The sequence below is a fragment of the Rhinolophus sinicus genome, chromosome 13, assembly GCF_057876585.1.
Source record: "Rhinolophus sinicus isolate RSI-liver-muscle chromosome 13, RSI-T2T, whole genome shotgun sequence".
Taxonomy (NCBI): Eukaryota; Metazoa; Chordata; class Mammalia; order Chiroptera; family Rhinolophidae; genus Rhinolophus; species Rhinolophus sinicus.
In genome coordinates this window covers 30,468,186-30,482,677 of record NC_142513.1, presented here as the reverse complement: position 1 = coordinate 30,482,677, position 14,492 = coordinate 30,468,186, and the positions used below count along the sequence as shown (strand labels likewise).

Sequence of the window (14,492 nt, the reverse complement as noted above, 5' to 3'; positions counted from 1 at the left end):
ATTATTCAGCGAGGATGAGCTAGTAATTACCCACTTTTTTCGGCTATCCAATTACTTCTATTGTTTGCTTCTGGACCTAGCTCATAATTCTCCACTTTCTGAATACTTCCCAGGATTTTCAGTTTGTTCTCTGATCTTTTCTTTATAATCTTCATGTTTTAACTTGCCTTCATTGATGAGTTATATTTAAACATTCTTTATTCATTTCATATTTACTCATTTATGTCTACCTGACGGCAGTGTGTTTATTGAGGGCATCAGTATGTTTTAAAACTGCTTTGTAATCCCTCTCCCCATCAGCCTCTACAATTCCTGGGGATTTGAGGGTATCACTAAATATCAAAAGAAATTACAAATGAGAAATTTTACAAATTAGAAAAAGGGTAATGAGAGAATAAAAATAAATCACAAAGCAAGTGTGGCTGAAATTGAGACCAGAACCTAGAATTATCCATATTCTGTAAATTCAACTCCTTGCTAAGGGTAGAGTATGTCATAGAAATATGCTCTTCAATGACTTATATTTGATGGGTTGTGATGTCACACACCAAGCCTTTGCATTGCCAACTGGTGCTATTTTGTTTAACTTAAAAGAATCTGAAGAGGACCTTGGAAAGAGAGCTAGATGGGGAGAAAGGTCTTGGGTTTCAATCCCAGGTCTGTTACATACCAGTTGGCAAAGTCAACTCTGAGTTTCAGTTTTACTCAGTCAAAGGAAGAGGTGAACTAATTGATCTCTATATATCTTCCAACATTAAGATGCTGGAAATGATTCTGTGGTCCCTGAACTGAATACTTTATGTATTTAGAGATGGGAAGGATGGAGGCAGACAGGAAAGATTAATTGAAATATTATTTAAGACACATAGAATTTACAGAAATGATTTTTTTCTGGGATACACACCCCAAAGATAACATTGAAAATGAAAAATTCTAATATAGTTAACTATTCTTAGTCAAGTTCAGAGAAAGTCCGGATAATGGTTTTGCTAAAGAATTATCCAAGTAGGTCCAATAATTCAGAAGATACTTGAAGACGTTGGCATGCCTTACAGTCATTATTCATTTGGCATACCAGTTAACCCAGATGCCTGGAACTAAAAATACTAGAAAGCTACTTTTTGGGGACCATGAATATCTTATAACATTTTCTTTGAGTAATCTGCCAATTGTTCATAAAGAGAGAGTAGGAATATGCAGAGGGTAATTTCTATCCATAATACTGGCTAAAAAGACTTTTAGTTGATACACTGTGATATGTAATAAAAAAGACTGATAGTGTTTTAAATTCCTGCAAACAATATAGGAGACCAAAAGTTTAAATCCAGAGAAAGTAACCTTAAGCATGTCTAACAGGATTTGAAGAATACCCTGAGCAAATAGAAAGAGAAATTATAACAAATAAAACACACCTGAAATACAACAGGAAGTTGCTCAAATAGACTTGGTATTTTTGAGGGTGAGTTAAATTAGCATTTGTAGTTCATGTATTAGATGTCTGTTTCATTCTTTTCTTTTACTGGGCTGGCTGCTCACCCTTCCCTTTTCATAGGTATTGTTTCTCCCAAGTTCATCTGTTGGAGTAGGCATGGGCATTGTTACTCTGAGGAAAGGTATATATATAAATATGTATGAGGACAATTAGGTTCGCGAACTTGTCCTAGAAAACGTGCTACATACCTCATTGCCAAATATCACTATGGTCACCTTCACAGTACTCCCATTGGGAAGATATGCACCAACGCCAGTGCCTAGTCCACCCTTCAAAGCAATTTTGGAACTCTTTCTGTAATGGCGCTCCGAGCTGTTGTCGTGTTACCCTTGATGTCCTGAATGTCATCAAAATGTCTTCCTTTCAATATTTCCTTTATCTTCGGGTAAAGAAAGAAGTCATTGGAAGCCAGATTAGGTGAGTAGGGAGGGTGTGCCAATACAGTTATTTGTTTACTGGCTAAAAACTCCCTCACAGACAGTGCTGTGTGAGCTGGTGCATTGTCGTGATGCAAGAGCCATGAATTGTTGGCAAAAAGTTCAGGTCGTCTAACTTTTTCACGCAGCCTTTTCAGCACTTCCAAATAGTAAACTTAGTTAACTGTTTGTCCAGATGGTACAAATTCATAATGAGTAGTCCCTCTGATAGCGAAAAAGGTTAGCAACATCGCTGCAACAAGTTTGTGAAATTAATTGTCTGAATTTGATCAGACAATTCTCTGACAATTCATGATTCTTACATCATGACAATGCAGCAGCTCACATGACCCTGTCTGTGAGGGAGTTTTTCTCCAGTAAACAAATAACTATTGGAACACTTGTCAGACCACATGTATACGTGTGTGTTTGTGTGTGTGTATACATATATGTATATATAGACACACACACATTTATGTATATACACACACACATATATATACACACATACATGTATACATAGGGTGCCAAAAAGTGTATATACATTTTAAGAAAGGAAAACTGTATTACAATAGTAAAACTCAATATATACCGATAACAAAAGATGAATACATGTCACATTTGACTTCTGCAATTATAAGAATTGCTCAAAGTGGTTCCCATCAGCATCCAGACACTTCTGATTACAGTGAACTACTGCTTGGGCAGCATTGATTAAAGTGTCCACTTGTACACATTTTTTGGCACCCCTGGTATGTATATACCTATATATATATGAAATAGTATACTTTCTCTGGGGGATGCTCCAAGAGAACGTCACCTATTTTGGCTTCAATCAATTTATACCCTTCATACACAAACAGTCACAATTCATGTAATGGAACACTATTCAGTGATGAAAAGGAATCAGAAAAAACTAGGCTATTAATTACAATGTTACAATGTTATAATGTGACAACCTGGATGAAGTTAAATGAATTATGCTAAGTGAAAGAAGCCAGACCACATCCAGACTGTGTGATTTCAGTCATATGATATTCTGGAAAAGGCAAAACTGTAAGGGTAGAAAACAGATCAACAGTACTGAGGGTTTGGGGAGAAGGTAGTGTCTGACTAGGGGAAGCACAGGAGATTTAGGATTGGGGGAACTAATTTGTATGGCACTGTAATGGTGAACATACGAAGCTTTGTATTTGTCAATACCCATAGAACTTTCCAGCACAAAGAGTGCACTAATGTATGCAATTTTTTAAAAAATAGTCAACCAGAAAATCAGAGGACCCCAGGATGGAAGGCAGACAGTGACAAAAGAATCTAACTATTACACATATCTGGCATAACCTCATGGAAGGGAGTGTGGGAAAAAGAAGATGCTAACTTGAGTCACTTTGGAAAACAGTGCTTTGAATGGAAACTGTTAAGACTAAAGTCAAACAGAACTGTACATAAACATTGTACTCTAGTTGGTAAAGTTGTTTCGCATGCTGTTTGGGTTAATATTCTGAAACTGCTGTACATGTATATTGGGACTGAATAAGTAAATGAATAACAGATGGTAATCCAAGTTTTTCACTGTCACAGAGGGGGAGTTATAGATAAGTAAGGAGGAAAGCTAGAATGAACCATGTGGTACTAGATTAGATTCAGAGACAACAGTATGAATTCATGTTTAGATTAATATAGATACAGATAGACATAACTACAGATGTGTGTATATACAGGGGTAAGTATACACACATAACATTTCCTAGCTCTGTTCGTGCTTATGGTTTTGCAAATAACCTGGATAATGAATGTAAAAAAAATAGTAAATATGCCCTTTCTGACCAAACAGTTATAGACTGTTAAAATTATAATCAGCAGTTTATGGTTAGCTGGTTAGGGTTTATTATTTACATGGAGAAACAAAGGGAGGGGATTTCCCATGAAGTGGTAAATAAGACAGTGATAGCCTATAGAGTCTTCTAAATGGCTTTTTGATGTTTAATCGATATCTCTATTGAGATAGGTAAGGTAAATTTGCAATTTCAGATTATTGTTTAATATTTTATTTATTTCACCACTGAAGTTAATCACCAGTGCTTTTTAAATCACTTTTTATGAAATGTTGCTGGGGTCCGTTTTCCTCTGGTTTAAATTGGATGGAGTGGGCGTGGGATTCCTCCATCAACTTGAAAGCCTGAAACATTTTCTTTAAACAGTATTCCCTTTATTATTCCCAGACAATCGTTAGAGGAAACAAACCCTGCAAGGAAACCTCCATCAACGGCCTTCTCGAGGATTTCGACAACATCTCCGTGACTCGCTCTAACTCCCTAAGGAAGGAAAGCCCGCCCACTCCGGACCAGGGAGCCTCCTGCCATGGTCAAGGCCACCGCGAAGAAAACGGCTTCATCACCTTCTCACAGTATTCAAGCGAATCCGATACCACTGCTGACTACACCACGGAGAAGTACCGAGAAAAGAGCCTCTACGGAGACGATTTGGATCCGTTTTACAAAGGCAGCCATGCGGCCAATCAAAATGGGCACGTCGTGAAAATGAAACACGGGGACACCTACTATTCTGAGATGAAGCCTTTGAAATCCGACATCGCCAGGTATCCCGTTGATTATCACGCACACCTGGGCTCCCTGAGCAAACCAAGTGGGTACAGTGACTTCACGTGGGAATACCAGAGAGCCTCCAGCAGCTCCCCTCTCGATTACCCGTTCCAGTTCACGCCTACTAGGACTGCAGGGACCAGCGAGTGCTCCAAGGAGAGTCTGGCTTACAGCGAAAGTGAATGGGGACCCAGCCTGGATGACTACGACAGGAGGCCAAAGTCATCGTACCTGAATCAGACGAGCCCTCAGCCGGCCATGCGGCAGAGGTCCAGGTCAGGCTCGGGCCTCCAGGAACCGATGATGCCCTTCGGAGCAAGTGCATTTAAAACCCACCCCCAAGGACACTCGTACAACTCCTACACCTACCCTCGCTTGTCAGAGCCCACAATGTGCATTCCAAAGGTAACGTCCACTGCCCCCTTCCTTCAAGTGTGCAGGACCCTGCACAAAGCGGGTGCTAGCACGACCGCCTTATACAGTCCGATTCTCAAGGGCTGGCTTGCTTTGTACGTGAGAGTCTGTATTGAAATTCTGTCTGATTTCCTTACAGGAGCCCCAAGGGCAGAAAATTTAGGGCAAGACACATTTACTTATTAAATTAAAAGTCTTTTGGGATGTCCTATGGGGTTTCTGGTAAAAAGGCAAAAAATCTTGTGTATTTGAAAGCTGTTCTGATATACTAATGATAAAATTATGATGTGCTCCTCTTGGACTAAGTTCTTTGTTAAGGAGTGTATGATTGTAGATCACTAGGTGGAATAATACAGTGGCTCCTGCATTCTGACAAAATTTATTTGGATCTGCAGGAAAGGAAAAAAAACAAAACAGGATAACGTGGTAAGTTTTTAATAAAGTTGATTTTATTCAACCCAAGGGACGATACTTTATTTTGACAGTGTGTTCTTTCTACAGTTTTGGTGTTGAAATGTCATTTTTGTATGAAATTTAGGTATGATTGATAGAAGTTGGTTGCTGGACCTTTTTCACTGTGCTTTTTATTTTGTTTTGTTGTAACTCTTCTATAGGTAAAAATTTCTTTTAGTGTTAGCTGCTGCAAATTTGCTTTGAAAATTGACTAGTCCATGGTACCCCAAAGTTTGGAGAAGTCACTGAACCTACAAGCACAGACTTTGCAAAATACCTTCGAGAATGTGCAAGTGGTTTATTTTCCCACAGTAACTTAGAAATGTTTTTGCTACGTCACCTGTATAGCAGAGTGAAAATGGAACATTTGGTGATGGGCTGTGGATTCCAGCGGTCTCAAGCCAGTTGAGAGGGACATGACTTCTGATGGCGTGATCACGTACATTTGTGCCAAATGCTCTCTCTTTAATAGCTTGAGGGGCTGAAAATTCTGGAAGGCAAGCTTGCCTGCATTCATCTGCCTTATTGATTGTAGTCAATATTTTTCCTCTGCTTATTATTTTTTATAAACCCAATCCAAGATATTGAAGAGAAGTCTTTTAAGGACATGCTGGGAGTAACTTAAGCCATGCTTTAGGGAAAAAAAAAACAAAACAAAACAAAAAACTGTCACTTTAGTTCCCAATATATAAACTTAAAAATAAATTTTGAAGAAATAAAGACCTGAAACATATACCTCCAGTTAAAATGTAAATATTGAGATGTTTCTCATCTCACTGTTATTTATTTGGACTACCAGGGTCAGAGTTTCGTGACTGCCTTTACTTCCTCTGTTCTTGCCAGGGCAATTGTTGGAAAGAGGTCTATCTAATTGATCAACAGACAAAAGCTATATGAAGCCATACGCATGTATCATGATGCGTGAGATAGTTAATTCACTTTCTGTTCATATCACTCGCATGAGGGAACCCCTTCATAGTTCTAGAGTGAAATAAAGGAGCCAAGGACGTTCTGTAGCTGAATCTACTTACATCCTCAGGTTTTTGAACATCAGTGGTTACTTTATATATCAATAAAGAATGTGATTTTTTTTTCAGCTTTATTGAGGTATAACTGACAAAAATTATAACACATTTAAAATGGACAACATGATGATTTGACATATGTGTACATTGTGAAAGGATTCTCCTCCGAGTTAATTTAGACCTCTATACCTCACATATTTACTTTTTTTTCCAGTGAGAACATTCAAAGTGTACTCTCTTAGCAGATTTCAACTATATAGTACAGTTTTATCAACTATAGTCACCATGTTATACATTAGATCCTCAGACCTTATAACTGCAAGTTTGTATCCTTTACCAGCTTCTCCCTTTTTCCCCACCCCTCAGCTCCTGCCAACCACTTTTCGACTTTCTGTTTCTGTGAGTTCTACCTTTTTTTTTTTTAAGTGTGTCCGTATAAGCGATACTATGTAGTAGTTGTCTTTCTCATCTGGCTTATTTCACTTAGCATAATGTTCTCCCGGTTCTTCCATGTTATTGCAAATGGTAGGATTTCCTTCTCTTTTTAAGGCTAAATAATATTCTATTGTATATATATTTTCTTTTTTTTTAAATTTTATTAAATTTATTGGGGTGACAATTTTTAGTAAAATTACATAGATTTCAGGTGTACAATTCTGTATTACATCATCTATAAATCCCATTGTGTGTTCATCACCCAGAGTCAGTTCTCCTTCCATCACCATATATTTGATCCCCTTTACCCTCATCTCCTACCCCCCACCCCCCACCCCCCTTACCCTCTGGTAACCACTAAACTATTTTCTTGATGCACATTTTCTTGATCCATTCATCTGCTGACAGACACATAGGTTGTTTTCATACCTTGGCTATTGTTAATAATAGTGTAGTAGGCATGGGAGTATAGATAGCCCTTCCAGATAATGTTTTTTTTCCCTTTGGATATATACCCAGAAGTGGGATTGCTGGATCAGATGGTAGTTCTATTTTTAATTTCTTGAAAAACCTCCGTACTATTTTCCATAGTGGCTGTAACAGTTTACATTCCCGTCAACAGTGCACAAGGGTTCTGTTTTCTCCACATCCTTGTCAACATTTGTTAGCTCTTGTCTATCTGATAATGGCCATTCTGACAGGTGTGAGGTGATAACTCATTGTGCTTTTGATTTGTATTTCCCTAATGATTAGTGATGTTGAGCACCTTTTTATGTACCTGTTTGTATGTCTTCTTTAGAAAAATATCTATTCAGGTCCTTTGCCCATTTTTCAATGGGTTATTTGGGTTTTTGGACTTTTTTTCTATATAATTGTAGGAGTCCCTTGTATGTTTTGGATGTTAACTCCTTATCAGATGTGTGGTTTGGAGATATTTTCTCCCATTCCATAGGTTTCCTCTTCATTTTGTTTATGGTTTCCTTTGCTGAGCAGAAGTTTTTAGTTTAATTTAGTCCCGTTTGTTTATTTTTGCTTTTGTTGCTTTGTTGTTGGTACTTAATCAAGAAAATTATTGCCAAGACCGATGCTGAAAAGTTTATCCCTATGTTTTCTTCTAGGAGCTTTATGGTTCCAGGTCTTACATTCAAATCTTTAATCCATTTTGAGTTGATTTTTGTGTATGTTATAAAATAGGGGTCCAATTTCATTCTTTTACACATGGCTATACAGTTTTCCTAGCACTATTTATTGAAGAGACTATCCTTTCCCATTGTATAGTCTTGGCTCCTTTGTCAAAAATTAATTGACTATGTGTATGCGTGTGTTTTTTCCTGGGCGCTCTATTCAGTTCCACTGATATGTGTCTGTTTTTATGCCAATACTATACTGTTTTGATTACTATAGCTTTGTAATATAGTTTGAAATCAAGAAATGGGTTGCTTCCAGCTTTGTTCTTCTTTCTCAGGGTTGCTTTGGCTATTCAGGGTCGAATATGGTGTGTGTGTGTGTGTGTGTGTGTGTGTGTGTGTGTGTGTCTATGTGTGTGTTATATTTGAATGCTTGTATTAGGGAGTTGTTTTAGGTCATGGTCATAGAGAAAATTTTGTCTAGAAGCTGAGCTGTAACCTTTCAGCTGTGAAGCCATATTTGGCCCACTGACATTTTTAACCCACCCAATAGTCATTTTCAACATCTGAAAATCAAGATACTTCATTTAGAAATTTCAACTTCTGGGTTTCAGGTTTCTCTTGAAAAAATTAAATAAATAAATGGAATGACCTAGTATCCCTAAGCCAGCTTTTTCACACAGCATTGGAAATAGAATTGGCTGGAGGTGAAGGCTGCCCTATTGGAAGGGACAGCCCTGCCAAGGGCCCTGCCCAGCCCACTTCATTCACTTTTCCAATTAGCCTAATACTTACAGGCATTTGGGATTTAATATGACCACCAGCGACCCCTGCCCACTCATTTCATAGGAGAGAAACTGAGGTCCAGAAAGTCACATGGCACACTGAGGGTTTCATAGTTAGTTGGCTGCAAAACAAGGACAAGTATCCAGGTCTGGTATTTCTCCTAAATCCAGTATTTTTCCCCATTATATGAGCATATGTTATTTCAGGGGTTCAAGTGCACTTGCCAGTAAAATGCAGAGGTCCCAATGGCCACCAACTTTAGGCTAAGTGGAAGAATAGGAAGAGGATGGAAAGAAGGAGCGAGGGAGGCGATAATTTGCTCTTTCCTTGCCAACTCCCTCTTCTTGCAGACCTCCAAATATAAGGCAAAGCAAACCTCTCCCAAAATCTGGTTTTGCTAAACCCAGAAACAATGGAGAAACTACTGTATCTCAGAGAAAAATAACAGTTCTACCACGAGTTTTTCAGCTTTACAATTAGGACCCCAAAGGAGCAAGCTACTGTTCCACATTTCGCAGGAGACCCATGAGAAATTCACAAGCATGTTTAGTGAGGATGGGAGGCAGGAGGCTTGTTAGTAATTAAAACGTTTACATGATGAAAAATATAACGTCTCTCTACAAAGACTTAGGTGCCTGTGTACTCTTAAAAATCTACCAACTACATTTGGATTTCCTGCTGAGGGAAGAAAGAGCAATCACGACTCAGATGATTTGGCTTTGCCTCATGGAAAATCCTAGAGGCTGATGGGTCATGTTCACATTTCCAATAATAAGAGAAATACGAATCCAGATAGAGCACAAATGAGGAGTGTGTGTGTGTGTGTATGTGTGCGTGTGTGTGTGTGTGTGTGTTTGACACAAGTTTGACATTTTGGCATACAGGGGGGAAAATACTAGTAACCTACAATAAAAAAAAAAAAATTAAAAAAATGAAAACTCCTCCAATGTTCTCTAACCACCTGATTTTCCTGTTGACTTGCCAGGAATCAAGGATGTTATGAAATCTGTAGATACTGGCATTCATGTCCCTACTTTTAAATGTTTTTTTGCTGGGGCTTAAGCACATGAAACCTTGCGGGGAGATGAAATAAAGCCAAACAAGATCCATATAGCACCATTCATGCCACAGAACTATTAAAACAGCCAGATGTGGAGAGAGAACACTTTCTACCCTCCCCTGCAGACAACTCTGCCTCACAGGGAGGGAAAATGGCTGGAGATACTGTCACCATGCATCCATGTGTTTGGTTTTACTCATTCTGTTGCTCTCCAGGTACTAGGCAGCTGTCTGCTGAAGCATCTTATCTGGTTCAGCACATCCATTCCTTGCTCTGGCTCCAGCCCCTGGAAGCCCCCAAGGAAATCTCAGTTCTGCCAGTTCATTCAGTATCTCACTGTGTACCAGATACGTGCTTTGCCTTGTTGCATCTCAACGCCCTGTGAAGCAGGTATCTCGCCCCCTTGATCCAGATGAGGAAACTGAGGCTTTGAGTGGCTCAGCAACAGCCAGGTTAGGCAGCTCAGAGCAGAGCTGGGACCCAGCTTTCTGGGCTCCGTCCCTTCATCAGACATTGGATACATCCCCAGAAACAGCTTCTGTGGATGCCAGGCATTAGCCCGGCTTCTTACAAGCTCCTTTTAACACCTGCAGCAATGATGTCCCCTTGGATTGCATCGTCCTGTCTCACTGTATAGCAAGATTTCTCAACCTTGACACTATTGACATTTTGGGTTTGATAACTCTTTGTTGTGAGGGGTGGGGGCTGTCCTACGCACTGTAGGATGTTTAGCAGCGTCCTTATTCTCTACCCACTAAATGCCAGTAGCACCCCTTCCTCACCTGTAACAACCAAAACATCTCCAGGCACTGCGAAATGTCCTATGGAGAACGGTGAGCAAAAGCAGCCCCAGTAGAGAACCACTGTTCTACAGCTACTGTTTCTCAAGTACTTTTTGGCAATTTAGGCGGTAGGTTCTGGAGATAAACTCCCTGGCTTTGAGTCCTGTTAGTGCCACTATAACTGGGTGAATAAACTGCGCTACCCCTTTTCTATGAACTGGGAATGAAGACCATCTTTACCTCATCATGTTGTGTGAAGGTTAAATAAGTTAATGACAACCGCCTAATTATTAATACGCAGAGTCTATACACATCAGTCTGTGTGTAACATGTGGACAGATAAGGGCTGTGATATGCTGTGGCTTACTTTACGCCAGCGCTGTGCTTAGCATTTAGCAGACATGACCCAATGTAGTCCACACGACGACTCTAGAAGAATTCAAGAGCATCTCCCTTTTACTATGAAGAAGCTGAGACTCAGACACTAAATCTTGATGGACTTCCCAAGGATGTGAAAGCAAACAGCTGAGCCAGGATCCAAAAATGGTTTTGTTTGACTCCGAAGTCTGTATATTGTGGAGCATTCCCATTTCCACGGAAGAAAACCGAGGAGCAGAACGATGAATACGAGGCCTCAGGGACCAGTTGCACACACCACAGGTAGCCCTCACCGTGCTGGTGAAGAATGGGTGATGACTCACAAATGGAATGCACTTTATTCTGTCTGTTCTTGATACGATGGAATCTTCTGAGAAGTTCCTTAGTGTCACCCAGGCTGTAATTTGTGGGTAAAAGCGGGAACCATGGGCTTCAAAGGAAGTATTAGGAGTAGAGATCCTTGAGACTCCTACACACTCACTCTATTTTGAGTGACCGTCTTACTCAATTTTATAAAAGACTGTCCCGAATTTCTTACCCATTCCGGGAGGCATTTAAGAGCACAAGTTCTAGAATCAGATGCCCAAGATTCGAGCACTTACTAGCTCTGTGATCTTGTCTGTGCTTCAGTTCCCTCATCTGTAAAGTGGGGTGTTTCAGTACCTACTTTGAACTTGTCCTGAGGATTAAAAAGGCTTAATAAATGTAAAGGAGTTAAAACATGGCAGGCACTCAGTGTTAGCCCTTATTCCCAGGAATATTTCTGGTTAGAAAACACGTTACCAATATCTGCTAACACCAACCATAGAAACGTCCTGTTTGTGTAATCCTTTGCACATTTTCCAAGTACGGGAACGAGTTCTATCTGACTTCACCCTCACATCCACTCTGTGCAGCCTAGTAAGTACTATTGTCCTCACTTTAGAGATGTGGGTGACAGAAGGCTGTGTGACTCCTCAGGACCATGCAAAGCCTTTGGGGCTGAACTGGCCTGAGGATCCCAGTCCCACCCTCTTGCCCCACCCCCCACCCCCAGTGCTTGCTGTGCACTCTAGAATGGACAGGAAATTCTCAGACCCCTGTGGAAGCCAGAGGCTAGGCAAGACAGCAGCATTAAAGCGAGAACCATCATAACATAGGTGTATTTTATGACAGTTCTTGCCAAACAATCAGCATTTTATCCCCGTCATCACCTCTGCACAGGGCAGCAAAGTGACCATTGCTGCAGCCCAGGATGTCCCAAACAGATGGCATATTAAGGGGTTCTGAGTGAAGCGAGAGGATTCAAGAAGAATGGTGGCACGATTCCCCAGACCTTTCTTCTGGGGTCACCAGCACAATGGTTTTTCACAGCCCAGCTAGCACTTTGCATTCCCTGGAAAGAAAAGCAGTTGAACTAACGTGCTCAGCCTTCCTGCATCAATAATTTAACAACTCACCATTCTGTGTGGCACTTGCCAGGCCCAGATGCAGCCAAGACTCCAGGAACAAGACTGCAGCTTCTTGTGTACTAAGGATTCCAGCAGAACACCTTTCCGAGATCCTGTAGGGGCCTGATGGGCAGTGAAATGCCAATGCTAGCAAAATCTGAGGGGCCGCACCAAAAAACGTGAGGGGGCAGGAGGCGATTGAAAGAGAGAGAAGTGCTTACTATAACAATGGCTATTATTGCCTTTAGATTTTTTTGTCTACAGGCTCCTGTAGGATGTTCAGTAAGGCTCATAAAACACCCAAAGAGGTGATTCTCTAACAGCTGTTCCTTCTGATGGAGACTTGAGCTGTCCTTTGCATATAAATGGACTCATCTTCCCACAAATGTTCTTGTGGTTCACAGTAAATGGTGTTTTGGTCATTATAAGTGGGCGTTTCCATTACCAAATTAAAAACAAAATGAGTTTCACCTGGCCCTGACACATTTGAACCACATTCTGCGGCAGTGAACCAATCTCCTGAGGCTCTTACTTGTCCTTGTTACTGCTGGCGGTGACAGATCGCCAGAGTAATCTGCTCTTGAATAGAGGATGCATTCTTCGAGTTTGGAGCAGCAACCTTGAGGGGGTAACTGGATAAACTGATTCAGAGGTGGAGGAAGAGCCAGAAACACCCGTAAGCTTGAGCATGCTGATCACAGATCTATTCATTTCTTCAAATTTCTAGGGTTTGCCTATATATAGAGGTCGTGAGCCTCTTGTCCGAACTCTCCTCAGTGTGCACTTGCCGTATATTTTGTGCACAGGTAGGGAAGGTAGGGAAGTACATGACTTCTAACTTTGTGCCGTAAGGGGTAAATTCCTACATGCCTAAGTAGGAATCTGATGTCATGCTGTGGGAGGTTGGCTTGCAAAAACACTAAATATGGTGCATGGCTTTCTGCTCCATGCAGTTTGGAAATCCAGCAAGTGTCTGACCACCCAGAAGTTAACCTACTTCCCATGCGCCCTGCATCAGGACCTTAAGGAGACACCTTGGTTCGTTTGGTCTTCCAGGGCCTGCTCATGACCACGGCTCAGTGGCAGTGATGACGCACGGTTGTGTCTTTTACCGACATGGAAAGTCAGCTCACATCGTGTGCTGTGTCCCTTTGTCGTTTGGCCAGGGCGAGTATAATACGCTATGAATTAGGGCTACTCCGTTTTGTAAGTGAAAATAAGTAATTGGGAGGAAACTGACCATGGCTGGGCATGTGTCACAGTTTTGCCTCAAGCAGGGACAGCAGCTACTGTTTTATTACTATTATGATGCAATTGGAGATGGAACAATTCCCTAACACCCTGCAATCTGAGAGACTGGTGCGCTGAGGACAGCAATCATCTCAGAGGAGTAGCAGAGGCTGGAAACTCCAGGATGGAGACACATGAGCCCATTGGCCATAGGCCAGGCTGTCTGGCCCCCAATCTGAGCAAGCAGGGACTAGCCCCCATCAGCAACCTTCCTGCCCGAGGCAGAGAGAATTGAAATCGCAGACCATAACCAGAGGGACACATGAGAGTAAACACACATTTGAGTCACAGAGTTTAATGAATCCCCTTCCCCTCATTACCAGGCTCTAAAATGTTTCTCCAGAGAAAGCCACTTATTGATTTTCTCTGGAATTCTTACATGCAGCCATTTTCCTTTCCCAAAGCCATGGCTGGTCCTCTTACATTTCCCTTTGAGTCAAGTAAGGACCATTTAAGTTGTCCTTTTCTTGCTCAGATACTAGAGGTCTATGATTCACTTTTATCCTGCATTTGATTTATGTAGAGCAAGCAGCCCCCCGTCTGGCTTTTTCATTTTGGAGACGAGCAGTCTCTTTGCTTTATTGTACCCTGAAAAGGTCTATTGGAGCATCACACTCAAGCACTGGGACCAGCTGCCTCCAGTCCCTGTAACTGCGGGAAGTGGAAAGGGAGACTCTCCATCCTTCACGGAACATTCCACAGTCCCCATTCTGTGGGTACCGAGTTACGCCACACACACACACACACACACACACACACACAGAGTCCAGCACAATCCAGCCACAGGCCTCTCTGTCACCA

General features: G+C 41.1%; 1 protein-coding gene across 1 annotated transcript in view; it reads left to right on the top strand.

Moving 5' to 3' along the window:
• PAK5 (p21 (RAC1) activated kinase 5) overlaps positions 1-14,492 on the top strand; it is a 292,513-nt gene that overhangs the window by 245,955 nt on the left and 32,066 nt on the right. The window contains exon 4 of the mRNA XM_019734919.3: positions 4,131-4,916. Within this exon, the coding sequence (XP_019590478.3) occupies positions 4,131-4,916 (786 nt within the window). The remainder of the gene's footprint in view (positions 1-4,130; positions 4,917-14,492) is intronic.